Source organism: Benincasa hispida, chromosome 7 (assembly GCF_027475165.1).
Source record: "Benincasa hispida cultivar pf3 chromosome 7, pf3_genome.v1.1, whole genome shotgun sequence".
NCBI classification, from domain to species: domain Eukaryota; kingdom Viridiplantae; phylum Streptophyta; class Magnoliopsida; order Cucurbitales; family Cucurbitaceae; genus Benincasa; species Benincasa hispida.
In genome coordinates, this window is record NC_143484.1 from 28,068,649 (window position 1) to 28,088,716 (window position 20,068).

At 31.1% G+C, this 20,068-nt stretch overlaps 1 protein-coding gene across 1 annotated transcript; it reads left to right on the forward strand.

The window, feature by feature from the left end:
- The first annotated feature begins 1,327 nt into the window (after positions 1 to 1,327).
- LOC120081933 (cytochrome P450 714A1-like) lies at positions 1,328 to 5,894 on the forward strand. Its single transcript, XM_039037117.2, has 4 exons — positions 1,328 to 1,829; positions 3,138 to 3,609; positions 4,465 to 4,846; positions 5,281 to 5,894. Exons 1-4 carry the CDS (start codon positions 1,502 to 1,504, stop codon positions 5,704 to 5,706), a joined length of 1,608 nt encoding a protein of 535 aa, XP_038893045.1. The 5' UTR covers positions 1,328 to 1,501; the 3' UTR covers positions 5,707 to 5,894.
- The last annotated feature ends 14,174 nt before the right edge of the window (positions 5,895 to 20,068 follow it).

Sequence of the window (20,068 nt, forward strand, 5' to 3'; positions counted from 1 at the left end):
AGGTGGTTATTATAATTTGGATAGTCCTTGTCCAAAACACCTTAAAAATTTATCTTCATAAATATTATTATTCATCGACTTTTTACGATATTTTATATCGTTATCGAATCTATAGACATGTAAAAATATGAAAAAGATCATCAATATAAATTTAATACCCTATAGCACACTTTTCCTCGAAGCAAATAAATAAATAAGTAAAAGAAAATTTGGAGTATTCAACCCTTGAATCCAATCTATGAAACTGTAAAATGAAAAAAATTATAGAAATATAAATATATGAAAAAAAAAATAATAATATGCCTATAACTATGTATTAAATTTAAGTTACCATGTCAACATTTTCATGAACCATTTCAATATTTTTATGGCATCAACATTAATTTGAAGTGTAAAATCTATATATTTTCATTATATAGAAAATCTAGGAAATGTAAAAAGTTAATGCCCCGTTTGATAACTATTTCATTTTTTATTTTTAAAAATTAAACTTATTTCTTCTATATTTCTTACCAATGATTTACATTTTTTCTTGAGTACAATAGTTGAATTCATAGCCAGATTCCAAAAACTAAACAAAAATAAGTTTTTAAAAACTATTTTTTTAGTTTTCAAAATTTAGTTTCGTTTTTTAAACAATTGGTAAAAAGTAGGTAACAAAAAAAATTTAGAGGTGAAAATAGTGTTTATAAACTTAATTTTCAAAAACAAAAAATAACAAACCTAAATAATTAATAAAATGTTATGAATGTAAATATAATATAAATAATAAGTAGTTTAGTTGAATTTTTTTTATTTCCATATATAGACATCGATATTTTATCGATATTTCCATTCACATTTTCATAAAATGTGAAAATATTACTTTAGTTTTTCTCCTTTTGGTTTTAGTTCATTATGAACTTTAACTTTATATTTTCAATTTTAATTCATTTTCATTCCTTTACTTTTAAAATGTTCATTTTGGTTTTTATAATTTTAATTTTGGTTCATTTTGGTCATTGAACTTTTAAAAAATGATTTTTTCTTCATTTCATTTCCATTTTTAAGGATCAAAATAGCCACTTTCGAAGTTTGAGAATCAAAATGAACTAAAATAAATATTTTAAAAGTAAATAGACTAAAATAAACTAAATAAAAATATAAAAAAAATGAATAGTTGACTAAAGCAAGTAAAAAATCAAAATAATATTTAAATCTTCCTAAAATTGAGACGGGTTGTGATATCATCCAGTTTCGTCCAAGAAAATAAAAAAATAAATAAATAAATAAAAATGATAGACAATGTTAATAGTTCACATGTCAAGTGGGGTCCTTTCTATTCTTCGTTTCTATCTCTTTCGTCCAACGCTAATCCTTCAGCTCCGACGTACTTTTCACTTCCATTCATCCGCCCTCTCTCTCTCTTGCGTCACTCAATTTTGACTTTTTTTCCGCTATATAATACCCAGAAGATTACGAAAAAGGAAGAGCATAAGAAGAAAGAAGGAGAAAAAAGCTTATGTTTTCAATTACTATGGAGGGGTCTATAGTTTGTGGTTTCATCTCGGTTTTTCCGGTGGCAGTTACCGTCACGGTGGTGGCGATATTGGTCCATTTGTACTTCTACGGGGCATGGAGGAGGACGGCGGAGGTGAGGAGAAAGTTAAGAGCACAAGGCGTGACAGGGCCACCGCCGTCGATTCTGTACGGTAATTTGCCGGAGATGCAAAAGATCCAGTTGCAGACGGCGGCTATGGCTTCTCCGCCGCATCGTGCGTCGGCGATTGTCGCTCATGATTATACTTCCACCCTCTTTCCCTATTTCGTCGAGTGGAGAAAGCAATACGGTATTTTGCTATTTTCTTTACTTTTTGTTTTTGTTAAATTATAAAATTAACTTCCAAGGTTAGGCCGTGTATTTGTTCAGTATTTAAGTGTAGCTTAAGTTATATCTAAGTTTCATATTTTATATAATTGATAGGCAGTTATATTTTGCTATATTTAAAAATAGTTAAATAATTTTATTATTTAAAATAATTATTTATAAATTTATAATTTTTTAATTAAAATTTGATTTTTCGAAATGTTGCGTTGAATCGAGAGTTATGTGTTGTATGTATCAAGTGAGTGGACCATTAAAAAATAATGAAATATTTTAAAATACAATCCAAACTTCTAGGACTAATTTTAAAAATTAATTTATATGATTTTTTTCTTGGTTTTGTGACAACATTATAATTTTAGGAGTAGTGGAGATTTTAATATTCTACGTATAAATAAATATTATTAATGCCTCAATCATTCGATTCATTCCACCGTCCAAAAGATTGAATAAATTTATTACAAGTTTTCTGAACTCAGTATTATATTTTCATTTTGAAAAATAGAAATATATATAATAAGTTTCGTAAAATTGAATTAAAAAAAGATAGAGTGAATAGTATCAAAAAGTCAATTCTTTTACCTCAAACCCATGACTTCAACCGTGTCCATTAAATAGAGAACATGATCTAATTCATTTAAAAAAAAAAAAAAAAACTCAAGAAAAGCACATTTATTAAGTTGCAAAATCCATTTTTTAAAAATTATTCGATGAGATGGTTACAATATTTCAATTTTTTAATATAGATTTAAAAATTTACATACTATATTTATTGAATGCATAAAAATACGAAAGTATTTTGCAACTTTTCTCTCTACATATTATGATAGCTTTTTCTAGTGCTTTTCTACCGAACCTTCTTAATATAATACAAGAATAATAAAGAATGTGTCTGTTTGGTCACTATACTTATAAAATGATAGGTTTAGCCCTTGAACTTTTTAAATTTTTTTAGAATGATGAAATCTAGTGGACCCAATAGGATTTTTCTAATAGATCAAGTAATTTTTATTTAAAAAAAAATCAAAATTTCAAAAAATGCATATTAGACATAAAATTAAAAAATTCAATATCCTACTAAATAGAAAATATAAAATTCAATATCTTTATTATTACACACTTTTGAAAGTTAAGGAGGAATAAATAAAAAAATAGGAAATGCGAGTGATAAACACAAAAATGGGGCAAGGATGAGTAAATAAGGAGGCCCATGAATTGAAGTTATAGAGAAACTTTTAAAGTGTTTTGTGTTTTGTTTGGTCTGGTTTGGCAGGGCCATTGTACACGTACTCGACAGGGACGAGGCAGCATCTGTACGCCAACAAGGTGGAACTTGTGAAGGACTTGAGCCTCTCCAACAATCTCAACTTGGGGAAGCCTTTCTATGTCACCAAAAAGCTTGCTCCCATTCTTGGCCATAGCATCGTCCGCTCCAACGGCGCCATTTGGGCGGTGCAGCGTAAGATCATCGCCCCCGAGTTCTTCATGGACCGTGTCCGGGCCATGGCGGTGCTCATGGCTGACGCTGCGTCATCTCTGGTCGAAAAATGGGAGAGCAGGATCGGAGACGGAGCGAGCGTCGAGATTGAGGTCGATGAGGATCTAAGAGGGTTCTCAGCAGATGTCATTTCTAGGGCTTGCTTTGGGAGCTCATATGAGAAGGGGAAGGAGATTTTTTCCAAGCTTAGGGACCTTCAGAAGTTGATTAGTGAAGGGAGCTTTCTGTTTGGTTATAGTTCTTTGAGGTTCATTTCTCTCTCTCCACAATTCGTAATTTAGTTTCTATTTGATTTCATCACGAATATTTGAAGAGATTCTAAAAATCAGAGTTATTAAATTTACCTCATTTGAATATAACATTTTACGTTCACATTTTAGATTATAATACATTATAATTATTGTGATTTGAATCTTCAACCTATAGAAAGGTTATTAAAAACGAGTAATATTTTGGATACATCTTTGGATACACAAGTTTTTTTTTTCTTTTTTTTTTTTTTTCAATAAGAAGATAAAAAAAAGTAAAAAAGAGTATGTCACGTGACAACTACACACTAGTATATAAATTTCTACATCTACATGTGTCATACTTTTATTAGCTCATGGGATCATTCAATTTAAAAAAATGGAATTCAATTGGTGTATGTCTGTATAATCATTCTTTTAATAAGATATTTCTCTTACACTAATATAAACTTTAAATAACAATTTATATGGTTTCACTGTATTATATTAATTACAAGTGTATATATATCTCTTTTCTTACTATACATTTTAAAGAAATTCTTTAATCACTCACAAGTCATTTTTTTTTTAATATAATACATCTCTGAAAATTCTCAAAATTTTTAAGTGCTTTTATTTACTAAGATTGTTTTGAAAATCTTTGATAATCTAAAATCGTTGAAAAAAATTACAAAACGTACTTTTAAGTTATTAACATTTTTTAGGTACTTATTAGAAAATGATTTTATTTGAAAAAATAATTCCAAACACAATATTATTGAGGAATAAAAATAAAAGTAGATTCTCTTAATAAAATGTGGATTAATATTAATTAAGGAGTAGAAATTGAATGAAAATATTGATTAAATGAACAGCGACAGATTTTTGCAACCAAGGAAACACAAAAGAATAAAGAAGTTGGAGAAGGAGATCGAGTCATTAATATGGGAGACGGTTCAACAGCGCCAAAAGGAGTTCTCTAAAACCTCCTCATCGGAGAAGGATTTGTTGCAGCTGATAATGGAAGCAACCACCAATGACCCAAATGTGGGAGCCAATGACTCTTCCAAAAACTTCATTGTTGACAATTGCAAGAGCATCTACTTCGCCGGTCATGAGTCCACTGCGGTCGCCGCCACTTGGACCTTGATGCTCCTCGCCCTCCACCCCGAATGGCAAGATTGTATCCGCTCCGAGTTCGCTCACGCTTGCCCCGACGGTCGCCCCGACACAACCGTGATTTCTAACCTCAAAACGGTAAACACCGCCCCCATCTCTCCCGTTTTTAGAGATCGTTTGTTTTAAATGCTATCAAGTGATTTGGGAGGACTAGAAGTGTTTTAGGTTAAAATGAGCGTTTAGGGCAAGTAGTAGAGTTATGTTAGCCTAAAGAGTTGTTAACAAGTCATGAAATTGATGTTTTTGGTTATGGGATCCACGAACCTCTTTGGCCAATCAACGAGTGGAGTTACTTCCCTGACTCTTACTCCTACTCGTTGGATTGTTTTATAAAACATTTTATAAAAAGTTAACTACTTTGATGGTTTTAATCAAAATTTGAATTTTAAAGTGATTGATTGGAAATAAATGGAGAGCATTGGTGGAATCTATATAGTAAATTGTTACTCAATGAAAAGTATAGTAATCACATATGTTCCCCTAACTTAGCTTGAAACAATGGGTGGATGTAGGTGAGTATGGTGGTTCATGAAGCGTTGCGATTATACCCACCGGCAGCATTTGTGGCGAGGGAGACATTTGCCGACACGCGACTTGGGAACGTGGTAGTTCCAAAGGGTGTTTGCTTATGGACTTTGATTCCGACGCTACACAGAGAAGTCGAAATATGGGGAGAAGATGCGAATGAGTTCAAGCCAGAGCGGTTCAAAAACGGAATAGCCAAGGCGTGCAAGTTCCCTCAAGCGTATGTGCCATTTGGGGCAGGTCCTAGACTATGCTTGGGAAAGAACTTTGCATTAGTTCAATTGAAGATCATAATTTCTCTTATAGTTTCCAAGTTTAGGTTTTCATTATCTCCTGAGTATTGCCATTGTCCTTCCTATAGAATGATTGTGGAGCCTGCAAATGGTGTGAAAATTGCTTTCCAAAGGCTTTGAATTAGGGTTTAGGGAATGTGTAAATTATATTAAATGAGGTTAATTTAGTTTAGGGTTATGTTGGGTCAAGTTTTAAGAAGTTGGAGTGATATGTTTGGTATGTGTGTTTATTTATCATCTGGTACAAGTTTGTTAGTTATACAAGGCTACACAAATATAGATTATAGAAACTTACTTTTGATTCGCTATACTATAAGCTAATTTCACATTTTTAGTCAAATAACTCACCAATTAAATATAAAAATGTAAATGTACGTCATTGACTAACAATTTATGGCTTGTTTGGATTGGATAGCGAAAAAAGTGTTTCATCATAAATGCATTTTCTCTTAAAGATTTAAAAAAAAAACTATTTATAATTAAAACATTCATATGTTTGGTTTAAAAATGAGTAGTAATTGGTTCCTTATCAAACATATCGCTTCAACTTCTTGTTGGGATTCATGCTTTAAAGTCTCGTAATTTATTAGTTGATTAATTTAATTATTAATTATGTAGTTTTAAATTCCATTAATAAAAAAAAATTGAAGGTTATTGCATGAGGTCTTGAACCTATATGTAGTTGACAAACGAGTGGATTATGTTCAAGAAATAACCTAAAGGTATATGGATAAGGTTGGGTGTCTTATCTTGGTGATACTATAGATATAACCTACTTTGTAATAGTTACAAATGGTTTGATCCAGACCATTCATGTGGAGACATGCACTACAAGAAAAATAGCTTTTAATGACGAGTAAAACACGTTGCAAAAAGCAAAAAAAAAAAAAAAAAAGCCGCTAAAAGTACTAGCAACACGTAGAGGCGCATTGCTGTGAATGTTGCGGTAGTCGCGTAGTCGAAAGTTTTAGTGACATACTCATTGCGTGCCGCTAAAACGTGACTTTTACTGATGCTAACGCATTACTAAAAACGTACTTTTAGCAACACAGTTTTGTCGCTATTTGTGTTATACAGTGACATTGAAGATTCGTCTCTAAAAGTTAGTTTTAGCAATATATAAGATTGTTGCTAAATGTGGATCAATGGTCATTACAAGTATCTTTTGCAATAAATGTAAGTGTTGGTAAAAGTATTTCATTAATTTAAAAAATAATAATATTCAATTTAATAAATAAACTTGTTATCATTGGTACGAAACTAAGATATAATGCCAGCCGAAAATCAACACTATAAGGGTACTGACCGGCATCGAAGAAGGTTGACTAACAAATATTTATATGGATATAATAAAAGCAATAAGATATTTGTATACACAACTTTCAACAAACATAACAATTAACTCTTTTGCTTAAAAAAAAGTACTATAATTATTCGTCCCTCCATAAGCTATAGTCAACTTATAAAGATAAAAAAATTTGTAACCGTAATAAGTACAAGACTCTATAATCTTAAAATTACTTGTTGACTCTAAATAATTGTCTTTTTTAGCTTAAATACTTCAAGAAGTCCCATTGTCAGTTTCAGTACACCTAGCTTTTTTCTAATGAAGTTGTCGAGTACACCACACCCAACTTGAACTCAAGCATCTTCCTACTTCCGTCCTGAATATTTTCAAACTAAGAGGAAAGACTTATAAATCCCAAATTCATTTGGCAAAATGCATAGACATAAACACAAAGGCACACATAAACAATTTAACATAAACTCAACAAACTAATGATTCTCATGAACTCAATAGAAAACACAACAAACTAGAATTTGCAAAATATATGAACATAAACCAAAAAACTTATAAACACATACAACTCAATGGAAACCATAAATAAACTTATCAACACAAGCAAGCTTATCCAAACTAAGAAAAAAGACTAATAGAACTCAAATTAAAATGGCAAATACATAAACTTAAAGAAAAATAACTTATAACTACTAAACACAAACAACTCAACTTATCAAAATAAATAAACTCAACAAGATAATGAAAGTCATGAACTAAGACGAACTCTATAGACAGTATAAACAACTCAATGGATATTACTTATAAATCCAAACAAGTAAGCCTATCAAACTAAGAGAAAGAACTAATAGCAACAATTTTCATTTAGAAAAATGCACTGATATAAACAAAAATACTTATAAACCTATAAACGCAAAAGAACTCATTGGAAACCATAAACAAACTTATCAACCAAAGCAAGTTACAAGCTTATCAAAACTAAGAGAAAGACTAATAGACAACAAGTTGACTCAACAAGGTAATGAAACTCATGAACTAAAGCCAACTCTAATAGAAATCATAACAACTTAGTGGAAACCATAAACAGTAACTAAGTTATGACTACCAACAATAATGCTTAGGGGAGATGTTCTTACCTTAACAACAACTTTAAAGTTTTGTTTGAATGCTTTGAACTAGTCGTGAACTATAAAAAGAGTTCCCAAGGATTACAAACTACAAATAAAAGGAGACAAACGCAAAAATATAACTATACAAAATAAAGCTAAAAATCCTAACATTTAGAAGAAAAACAATTTCAATTGCTATAGAAGGCAGTTGATCTAAGAATACAAGCTATATGAAAACAAGAACTTTAAAAAGAAATGTTATACAAATATTATCTTTTCCAACTTTTATTCTAAAAGGCATAAAACTATTCTTCAAAACAACATATATAGTTGCTTATACTTTTCATCTGCAAGGTCCTTGACTCCTTGAGATGCACAAGTCGCTTGAAACTCCTGCCCTCTTATTTTCTCTTTGCTATATTCATTTGTGAGTGGGGTATCTTTTACATAGAGTTTGTATAAAACCAGATCGTAAACTATTTAATCTCTCTTTGTAAATCCGTTAATTGATGGGATTAATATTTCATAGGATGATCATGTGCGACTCGATCTTAATCCTGAGTGATTTATGAACTCTTGTCTGTGAGGCCAGTCATTTGATTTGCATGGGTGAGAGTGGCCAAATTGCTAACTTAATAAGTCTACCATTTTGGGACTTGACTAAATAGGGAGCTGGGAACATAACTTCACAAGATGAAATTTACTTTTTCCTGCATAGGATTAGTAGATGAGTAGTTCTCTTAAGTGTTGATTTCGGGTCTTGAACAAGGGGCACAACCCTTTCAATGACCTGAGAGGAACTTAGTTTATGGTTAGACTATAAACAAATTGTTCATTAGAGGAATCAATGATAATTAAGGAAAAGAGGTAATTATAGGGGTGAAATGGACATTTTGACCCAGCTGTAATTATGAACAACTTGTGAAGAATCAACTTGCTTATATTGATTATATTCATAGACACAATTTGTCCTACAATGCATAAGAATTCAACTATGGATATATAGTGGTTTGTCCTATAGTTAATGAATGAAGGTTAATTTAATTAAAGAGTTTAATTAATTAATCTTGGATCATTAGAGCTTATAATCTGTAAATTCATAAGATTCTCTGCTAGCTCACCACAAACCAACAAGGATCAACTATGTTGAAAGAGAAATTTGAAATGTTCAAATTTATGAGGAAAAAGTATTAATTGTATTGGATACAATTAATTACATGATTTATTATAATGTTTATTTGAATAAGATTCAAATTATAACTTTATAATATAGAGATTAATTTATTTGAATATGATTCAAATAATTAATTAGTTATTTGGATGAGATCCATATAAATAAATAAATTATTTAATTTGAATAAGATTCAAATTAAATAGATAATAAGAGAATTAATCTATTTGAATATGATTCAAATAATTAATTATTTGGATGAGGTCCATATAATTAAGTTATTTAATTTAAATAATTGGAGAAAGAATTAATTAATTGAAATTGGATTCAAATAATTAACTATTTAATTTGGATAAAATTCAAATTAAAGATTCTACTGGAGATAAATATTTAAATATGATTTAAATATGTTAAAAAATTTAATATGAGATATTATTTGGATAAATATGTATTTAGATATTATTAAATATTTAAATTAAAAATCTCCGCAAAAAGTTATTTAAATAGGATTAGGAGTAACCATTGAGTTTTATAAATAGATCCAGTTTAGATTTAGGTTTTATTGATGAGATCAATGTAAAACCCAGTTTTTATGGGTAGTTTCTTTTGCTGTAAATCGAGTCTATAAGTTTGTGTCGTTCGTGGCAAAGATTTGTTGTAAAGAAGCTCCAAAAAAAGAGGAGAAAACGAAAATCGAAGAGCACATCAGAGGTTGTTCTGTGAATGGCGCAGCAACACTCTGAATCGTGAGAGATGAGAAGACGACACAACACCGCGACGCTGCCCTACAGGGCCACTGCGCTCCGACGATACTAATGGAAAAAAGAGGAAAATTAGGGTTTCCTCAAACCCTGATTCAAGATCGAGGGTTTAGATTTTTTGTTTTATTTTATATGATTTTTTAGGAATGCCAAAAGTCGGTCAACTTTGCTATTTTAATTTAGTTATGCATGAGATGTATGATTTAAATTAAAATTTAAGTGTTGCATAAAGTATGCCATTTAGATTAAAATCCCATCATAGGTTAAGCGTATCATCCATTTTATTTTAAAAATAAGCATTATATTTAAATTATTAGGATAATTCCTAATGAGATACATGTTGTTCAAATTCTCTTTTATTTAAATATAAGAGTTATATTTAAATTGTTAGGATAATTTCTAATTTTATGCATATATGATTCTCTTTAATTTTAAATATAAAAGTTATATTTAAATTGTTGTAGAGATTCATGTAGAGATTCTTCTTTAATTAAAATATATTTGTTATATTAGATAATTAAATGAAGAATTAAGTAAAATTGTATGTTTAAATAAAAATAATTTTAATTTAATTTTAAATAGTTTAAAATTTTAAATTATCTTTCTAGTTTGCTAATGAGATTAGAAATATTGCACGCTTTCATTTTAATTTATCTTAATAATTATATAATGAAATTAGGAAGATCGCATGCTTCCCTAATGAGATTAGGTTCTTACTTGATAAAGACAAAATTGTTTCAAATTTAAATAGTTTAAAACTTTGATTCATCTTTATTAAAATTTTTAATGAGATTAGAATAAAGTAAATTGCATGCTTATCTAATGAGATTAGATAAAATAGACATTTGATTTAGTTTAAAATAATTTAAAATGGGTAAGTGAAAAGATTTAAATAATAAAAGGTTGGTTATAAGGGAACTCTATCTAAGAAAGGTTCTATCTAAGGTTGGGGTATTTAAGATGACGGTAATGGAACACCCATACCTAGGAACTGACGAAGTTGAATTAGTTAAACTTTTATTATAACATAATGTGATTAGTTTATTGAAGAGTTGAATAAAATTGGTTATTTTATGTCATGTTAACTATCCAAACATAAGAGTTATGTTTGGGCAAACAAATCTAAAACTTGGACAAATGATTTAGACTAAGTTTGTCTAAGTAATGAAACCTCTATTTCAAATACTTAGTGAGATAATAAATGTATATGATATGTTGTTTCTCCTGCAATCTTTGAAAAGATTCACGTTGTGAGACTCATGCTTGGCCACATGGCGGCTTTGCTTCAGCTTTGGTCTTATCCCCCTTCGGAAGGTGTTTGCTTAGAGAAAATATTTATAATAAGTGAGAGAAGGACATGTGTCAACATATCATGCAGTCTCCATCACTGGTTTACACCTTGAGACTCATGCTTGGCCTCATGGTGGCTTTGCTTCTGCTCTGCTTCCGCCCTCCTTCGGAAGGTGTTTGCATCGGCCAATATCAAGTTAAACTCCAACAATGGATATGGCTGTAGTTTTCTGTTTCCAATATTGACCTTCCCTTTTGGCAGGTTTGTTGGAATATAACTATAAGATCTAAAATAATGGGTTACACTAACAAGAACACATTAAAATTGTTAATGGTGTTTTGACCAAATAATGGTAATTAAACATTATAGGAATAAAAATTATTTTGGTGTAATAATTAGTTGAGAATGCTCAAGTTAGTGAAGGAGCATTTGACCTACCCTTCAGCGATACTTATTCTAAATCGCTGGAGTATCATTGCATTAGATGTTATTTGTAGGGTTCATAAAATTTAATGCTAAATTTGAATGGATATTTGATTGCATGCTGTTAACTAATATATTTTATATATTTCAATGTTATGTCATTTGCTCTTATAATTTTAATTTTAAGTTACCGATATAAGTCAAAGTTGAGAAAAAGTAGTACATGGGAAAGTAATATTGACGATATATTAATGGCAGTTAACTTTTAAATTTGTCTTTCATTGAGAAATGTTCTCAAGGTCTTGTTGCCAATTCATGAATTGTTCATGAACCTTGTGATTGATGATCACAATAATGGAGATAAGCTTATATTTATCTCCTAATTGACATATTTGATGTCGAGCTTAGAAGATTAAGGATAAGACATCAACATATGGGATGTTGAAGTCAATATAAGATTAATTTAGATAATTATATGAATAATCTCAACATTAAGTATTATGATCCAATAATATAAGCCATGTGACTAGAGTTATATGAGGACATTGTTTCCAAATTAATTTGGGGAGTCACACAATGAGGAATTTTGGAAATGCCTCAACGAGAAGAAAAATAATAATGAAAGTAAACTTGATTTACTGGATTCTTGATGGAGAATTAAGATTGCACCTAAATAGTTGAATGAGAATTCACTATCAAATTTCTTTTCATTACAATTAGATTGTAATTCTTGGAATATATTTAATGATGTAGAATAGTTTCTACATGTTGGTATCAGAAAGCCCATCTCAATTAGTGTAGTGGGAGACATGGGATGTCATAATTGTTACTTATGCTGAAAATGGTATTTTATCACTATAAGAGAAATTCGATCTCTCAAGTCTTTATTTACTAATTAATTCATATGATATGAATGTTTTACGTAATGAACATATTTTCAAAAGTTGTTTAAAAATATGTTCAGCCTTCAAATAAGTACAATTAGTATGAGTTAAAATGTTTAACTCATATGAAAAGCTACACTGAGAAATTCAGGATCATTAAATCCAGAATATAAAGATAAATTATTTTCTCCTAAAAGATACTTGTCTTTGGAAATTAAAGTTGATTATTATTAATTTTAATGGAATGACTAGTATAGGTAATTCTCTAAAGGTTAGAGTTAAATTACTTTACCTGTTTAAAGATCTTGCCTAGGGTGTACATGGGTTGGGTTGAGAAGATTTTTTTGAACCAACCTGAAAATTCGGGTTGGCCGAATTGGCTACCCGAATGACCGGAATAGGGTCTCCAACCCAACCCAACCCAACCCTTAAAATTCGAGTTGGGTTAGGTTGGGTTGTTGGGTTATTTATTTTTTTCCTTTGTTTTCTATTAGATTTTGTATTGACTTAAAATACTTAAATTTGTGTACAACATATACTAATAACTAAAATTTCATAAAACTAAAATGTTAAAAATCCAAGATATCTATTACAAATTTCATACAAACATTATAAAATATATACAAGTTACAATATTTATAAGTTATAATATATATTTTAATAATATTAGAAATTTGGGTTGGGTTGGGTCAACCCAAATTTTAAAAAGTGTAACTTGGACCCAACCCAACCCCCAAAAAACATAAAAAACTTAACCAAACCCAAAACAAAATTAAAACTAACCAAACCCAACCTTTACAATTTGAGTTGGATAGTCTGGGTTGTTAAGATTGTCGGGTATTCGAACACCCTTAATCTCGTCTTTCATGCAAGATAGTCATTGTACCTTGTTGGATAAGGCTAATGAGAAAATAACACGTTTGACTTACATATTTTGATCCAAGTGGTCAGGTAAATGTAAAAGCCAAGCAAACATCGTAAATATGTCATCAATTTGATTGATTAATATTTAGTATATGATTTCATCTAATGTAGCTTAAGTCTTTTCTTTGAAGAGTTCAAAGAAGTTAGACTAAAAGTTCAAATCGATTAGGCAAGTCGACATATTATGATTAGATCATAAAAGTACAGAAATTTTAGTACTATGCCAAATTGATAGGAAGTGAGATTATATCTCAACTTTAAGCACTAAATACAATTTGGGTGAAATTGCTTCCAAAGGAGAAAGATGACCTTGTTAGACTTGGTCATATTAATGATAAGTACTTTGTTAGACATGGTTAAATTATTAATAAATTACACATCTTTGCCATACTCTGGTTAGGATATGCAATAGAGATTGTACCGTGAACATTGTTCCTTCCAAAACTGGCTTGGAGATAATTTTGGATTATGAAAGTGTAGTAAACCAGTTTACATCATTTTAGGATTTAGAAGCATATGCTAAAACAAACCAAAAAGGAATATATATGTTCAAATTTATGCTTCTATGTAGGTTGTCCTCGAGGAGAAAAAAAGATCTTTTATGCAATCCTTAATAAAATAATGTATTTGTATGACATTTGAATGTCGAATAAAAAACTGCAAGTCTTTACTGAGGTTAAATAGTGTTGATGTTTTGGTTCCAAGTAAATCCACTAAATAGTTAATAAATGTTATTAGCTATTTAATTACATTTGAATATCAAATGAATCCTAGTCAAACAAGATGAGCCTTCACCGTAGTGGGCGAGTTATTGGACAATTCAACCTTTACAATGACTTAGTTGAACCAAAAATTGTCATATTGGTTGTGCATCTTGATAAGGATTATAGGGTTAAAGTCATGAACTCAAGATAAAGTCTATGAACTTCATCTCAGTCTGGATTTGTAGATTTTCTTGATGGGGTAAAATTCATGAATGGATCTACAAACGGAGATACGCATATGTAGATAAGAAGATAAGACCTTCAAAGTAATACTCATGGCACAAAGCGAAATCTGTTAAGGAAAATTAGATCGTGAGTCAATTTTCTCACTCATTGCCATAGTGGAGTTTTTTAGTCATTGTTGCATATAAGATATGTAAAATGAATGGTTAGATTCTTTTATGAAAAGAATTTAAAGGATGTATCTAAACAAACAAATAGAGGAGTTCAACTTTCAAAGATCAAATGCAAAGAGTTTGAAATATTGTATGTATTCATTTGAAAAATGAGTTACACAAATTAGATCTTTAAATATAAGGTTTGATAAGAGTTATGATAACCTATGGTTTTGAACAAAATATTAATGATCTTGTATAGACAAGGGATTCATTAATTGTCAAGTGGATATTTCTCATGTTTTATGTTAATGATTGATTTTACTCATTCTGAATGATATAATATAACATAAAATTTGACTACCTAACCAATTAAGGACATAATGTTAAGTGAGTCTCAAACATCTTAAATTTACAAATTTTTTGTAAAATATTCAATGTACAACTTCAAAAGAATGATAATGTATCACTCTAATGTGAAGTGAAGTCTAAGAAAAATTATCCTAAAACACTTCAAGTGTTGAGGACCAATGATAAATTATCTTCTCTTGGAAGAAGACGATTAATGCATAAATGAGACTTAACATAGAATTGATTAGTTATATTGATTATATCAATGGTGCGACCATTGAGTACAAAATTAAGATTTTTCTCAAAGTGTCTCTAGATAATGAGAAATTTTGTATATAGTGTTAACATATAATCTTTTCACAAGATACACTAGGTTCTACAAAGATTTAGATAAATCTATGGTTAGATTAATTTCATCATAAGTGGTGGAGATTGATACACAATACAAGTATTTTTTTGTAAGACTCGACCCCCTAGGACTCAAGTTAGGCCTTTACTAAGCACATGCAAGCATGGAACTTAAAATGACACCCTTTTATAGTGAATTAAATGCTAAATAAATAAGGTAAATTCAAAAGACATTCATTAAATTCAAATATTAAAAATAGACGACAGGGTACTCATAAATCATAAATGATAATAAATAGGTTTGAAAACAAATCTTAATAGTAAGTTTCAAACATCAAAATTGAAAGTTGAAAAACATGAAAAGAAATCTAAATATCATGAGCGGAAGCATAAAACTGGTCCCAGTGGCTCGATCACGGATTTTGCTTGTCAATCGCCGGTGCATCTCTACCTTTACCTGATACAACAACATGAGAAAAGATGAGTATAAAATACTAAGTAAGTAACCCCATTACTGGGGTCAGGCTAGGCATCTATGTCCTTTCGATGCCTACCTCTGGTGGAAACATACAAACTTCTCTAGTCCTCATGGAACACATACATACATGAAAAACTGATTTTTACCCACTACCTCTAGCAAGTCCCGTAGGACCCATAACCTCTGGTGAATCCCGAAGGGAAACACAACCTCCGGTGAATCCCAAAGGAAACACAACCCCTGGTGAATCCTGAGGGAATCACAACCCCTGGTGAATCCCGAAGGAAACACAACCTTTGATGAATCCCGAAGGAAACACAACCTCTGGTGAATCCCGAAGGAAACACAATATTTAGTGGGCATCTAACTAACTAGTAAGGACACTATCACAGTCTCAACATCACAAGTATCATAACATGGTTCTATAACATACATATACACCTCAACATCGTGGCTCTACAACATACATATATGCCTCAATATCATCATATCAAATACAACCTCATGGAATCAAGTATCATCTCATGCTAGCATGCAAGTATCTACATGCACAAATAAATCTTTCAGATCCTCATATAAGAACATAGATCGGTTATACTATACTATCTGTCTATTATGATATCGTTCTGTCTTAATATTCATCTATCATGCTAGCATATATCTAGTACCTGGCCCGAGAAAGTTCCAGTAGTAAGATTACTTACCTCAAATCGCAAGTCCAAATATTTCCCTCCAAGTAACTACTCGATAATGAAACTCAAATTAAACCTACAACATAAACCCAACATTTAATTCACACTAAGGCCCGATTCCACTCATCAATTCATATAATCAACCCCAAAAATAATTTACCTAAAGTGTGGCTTGATTAAAGGTCACTTCCAAAGCTTTGGCACCAAAATCTCCACTAAATTTCACAAAGAAACACAACATCTAGTTCTGATGGACAATGACCTTGAACCTTCGAAATACAATAGTCAAGTCATTACTTAAACCAATCATTAGTGGGTGTCTGCACACTCCAAACTACTCAATCTTGGATCAACACTTGCCGAAATTTTCCCTCCCATGAAGCTGGATAGCGCCTCGGAATTTTTTCAAAACTCCAATCTAACCCAACTGCGGCGGGTAACAAACAAACCAAAACCAAGTCAAAGGAACAACAATTTAATCCATGAAATCCATCCAAAATGTGAAACCTTACCAAACACTTAGCCAATAACAGAGACACGATCGAGGATGAACGAACGGTAAATGACGGTGGCTGAACAAGCATGCGACGCTTGGACAGATGTGACTGGCCGGCTGGTCGAGATCGGCGATGAGCAGCGATGGAGATCTTGGACAAGCGGCTTGGCCTCAAATAAACAGGGCTGCGCAGCGACGGGCAGCTGCTGGAGGTGCGGTTGAATGAGGCTGGGTAAGGGAGCGGTGTGATGTCAACTGACTGGCGAGATCTAATGAGAGAGCTCCTCCCCCTTGGTAAAACACTCTCTTATCTTCTTAGTTGAGCGAATCGGGGGGCTTCACGACCGAAGATGCGAGCAAACCAATAGCGGCGCTGAGCGACTGAGGCTGGGGCAGATGGTCACGAATGGCGAGGGTTTTCACGAGGAGTGGGGGGGGGGGGGCGTGCGTGAGGAAGAAGAAGAAAAGGATTTGTTTATCATTCCTTAAGTCCCATAGGTTTGATCCTGTAGAATCAGACCCATTTTTTCATTGAGCAAAAGGTACGAAATAAATCAGATTGATTTTTCGATCAAAAGTACTATGTGAAATCTTCGTTTTTTTTCTCTTTCTCTATCCCTATCCTGCGGGTACAGTGTTTGAATCAATAGAGAACCTTTTCTTCTATATCTGTATGAATCGATATTATTACATTCCAATTCCTTCTCGATACCTCCCAAGGAAAATTCCGAATTGGATCCAAAATTGACGGGTTAGTGTGAGCTTATCCATGCATAACCAAAATAATAATAATAATAACTTATAAGGAACTAAAATAAAATTTTTATTTTATTCTTTCCTTATTCTACTTTATTTTATTAAATTCCTTTCCTTTCTAAATTGAAATTAGTTCCTGCCATAAAATTTTAAATTGAATAATTTCAACATTAATAATTAAATTCTCGCAATTACACTTAAGTCCAAAATTTCAAAAATGCCCTCAAATAATAAAAATTACTGAAATTATATTAATAATAAAAATTCGGGTTAATACATTTTTCATGTCAAGAAAAATTTTGTATAGCCACAAAATATCCTTAAAGATCTTAAAATGTTTTAAGTTATGATTTAGTTTATGGCACTTTATGAGATAATAGTGATGCAAAGACTAAGACTAAGGATATTTTTATCACACTTTATGAGATAATAGTGATGCAAAAACTAAGACTAAGGATATTTTTATCACACTTTATGAGATAATAATAGTGGTGCAAAGACTAAGACTAAGGATATTAACAAACACCAATGTCTAGGGTAAGATATATTGAGAGAAAGTTTCATAGTATTGTGGTAGTAACCAAAATGACTTTGAATGACATACAATTTGATCTATATAAAAGAACTCTCTAGGCTAAAGTGTATGAAAGTCACCTAGAATGTCTAGGATTACGAGATATGTCTCATCTTGGCCAGGAAAAGTGGGAGAACATATTGGGTATAGATTATGCCCTAGGATACATGTCTCACTGGTTGTGTCTCATCGACTTAAATGCCAGTGGGAGATTATTGCGATTTATGCTCTAAAGCCTTATAATTTATTAGTTGATTAATTTAATTATTAATTATGCAATATTAAATTCTATTAACCGAAGAAACCCCAAGGTTATTGTTGGGTTTTATGTTCTAAAACTTGTGGTTTGTAAACAATAAACTCATTCTGAAATTCAATAAAGTTATTATTGAAGTTTGATTCAATAAAGTTATTGAATTTATAAGCTACTTATTTCATTTTAGAAATAAATCCAATAAACTAAAAGATCTATGACTATTATATGAGTACTTGAACTTTATGTGGAGACATAAAAGTGGATCAAATTTGAGTAAATAGTCAAAATGATCTATATTATACGATTAAAGTTGGGTACCTTATTTTGGTAACACTATCGGATGCGGCCCACTATGTAGTTTTTACGAAGAATTGTAAAGTGCTACAAACGAAGTGATCCTAATTCGTTCATGTGGTGACATGAGGAGTGGTGGTGTCCTGTGCAATGAGTTTTCAAAAGATCGGACCAAGAATTAAGTTACTTTTACTTTATAACGCTGTTTACTATTTAAGACGGACTATTTCATAGCGATGACCTAGGTAACTTAACCTTAATCCTGAGCTAACTATGAACTTTTGTTTATTCGTGATTATCTTTTGATCTACATAGGTGAGAGTAGTCCAATAGAACTGCTTAATAAGTCTCCCATTTTGGGAATAAGACCGGGTAGATAGCTGGGGACATAGGGTTCTAGATGGAATTCACGCCTACCCAATTTAGGGATAAGAGGAAGGTTGTTCTCTTAAGTGTTGAATCTAGGTCTTGAACAAGGGGCCCCACCCTTTCATTGACTCGAAAGGGATCTGGTTTAGTGATTGGATCACAAACCAATTGTTCATTAAAGGATCAGTGGAACTTAAGGAGCAAGATGTAATTTCGGGGGTAAAACAACATTTGACCTAGCCGTTATTATGAACAACCTGTGAAGAGTCGACTTATTGATTATGGTTAAATCAATTGGACACAAATATATCTATAGTGAGAAGAGTGCAACTATCGAGCTATAGTGGTGTGACTTGATAGCTAATGAATATTGATTAATTTAGTCCAAAAAGTGTTAGCCAATTAATCTCAAATCATTGGAGCTCATGATCTGTAGGTCCATAAGGTTCCTCTACTAGCTTGTAAAACAAGAACACCTTAAATTAGTAAATTAAGCGAATTTTGAATGATATCAATTTGAAGTGTTCAAATTGAATTTCAATTTGAAATGTTCAAATTGAATTTAGGCTTTGAATTTGAATAGTTCAAATTCAAATTAGGGCTTTTATAATTATATTTGATATAATTAATTAACGTTTTAATTTATCAAAATTAAACGAAATTGGAGAGTTTATAATATTTAAATATTGATTTAAATATTAATTACATGAATAGGATTCATGTTTAAAATTAGGTATATAATAATTTAATATGAGGAAGTTGCATGAATATTTATTTTAGAATAAATATTAGAGTTTATATAGTAAGATAAAAGTATTTGCAAATATAGATTTTTTATATTAAAGATTTAGCCCAGAAAAAGGAAAAGACTAAAACGGACATGGGCCCATATAAAACCGTTTGGCC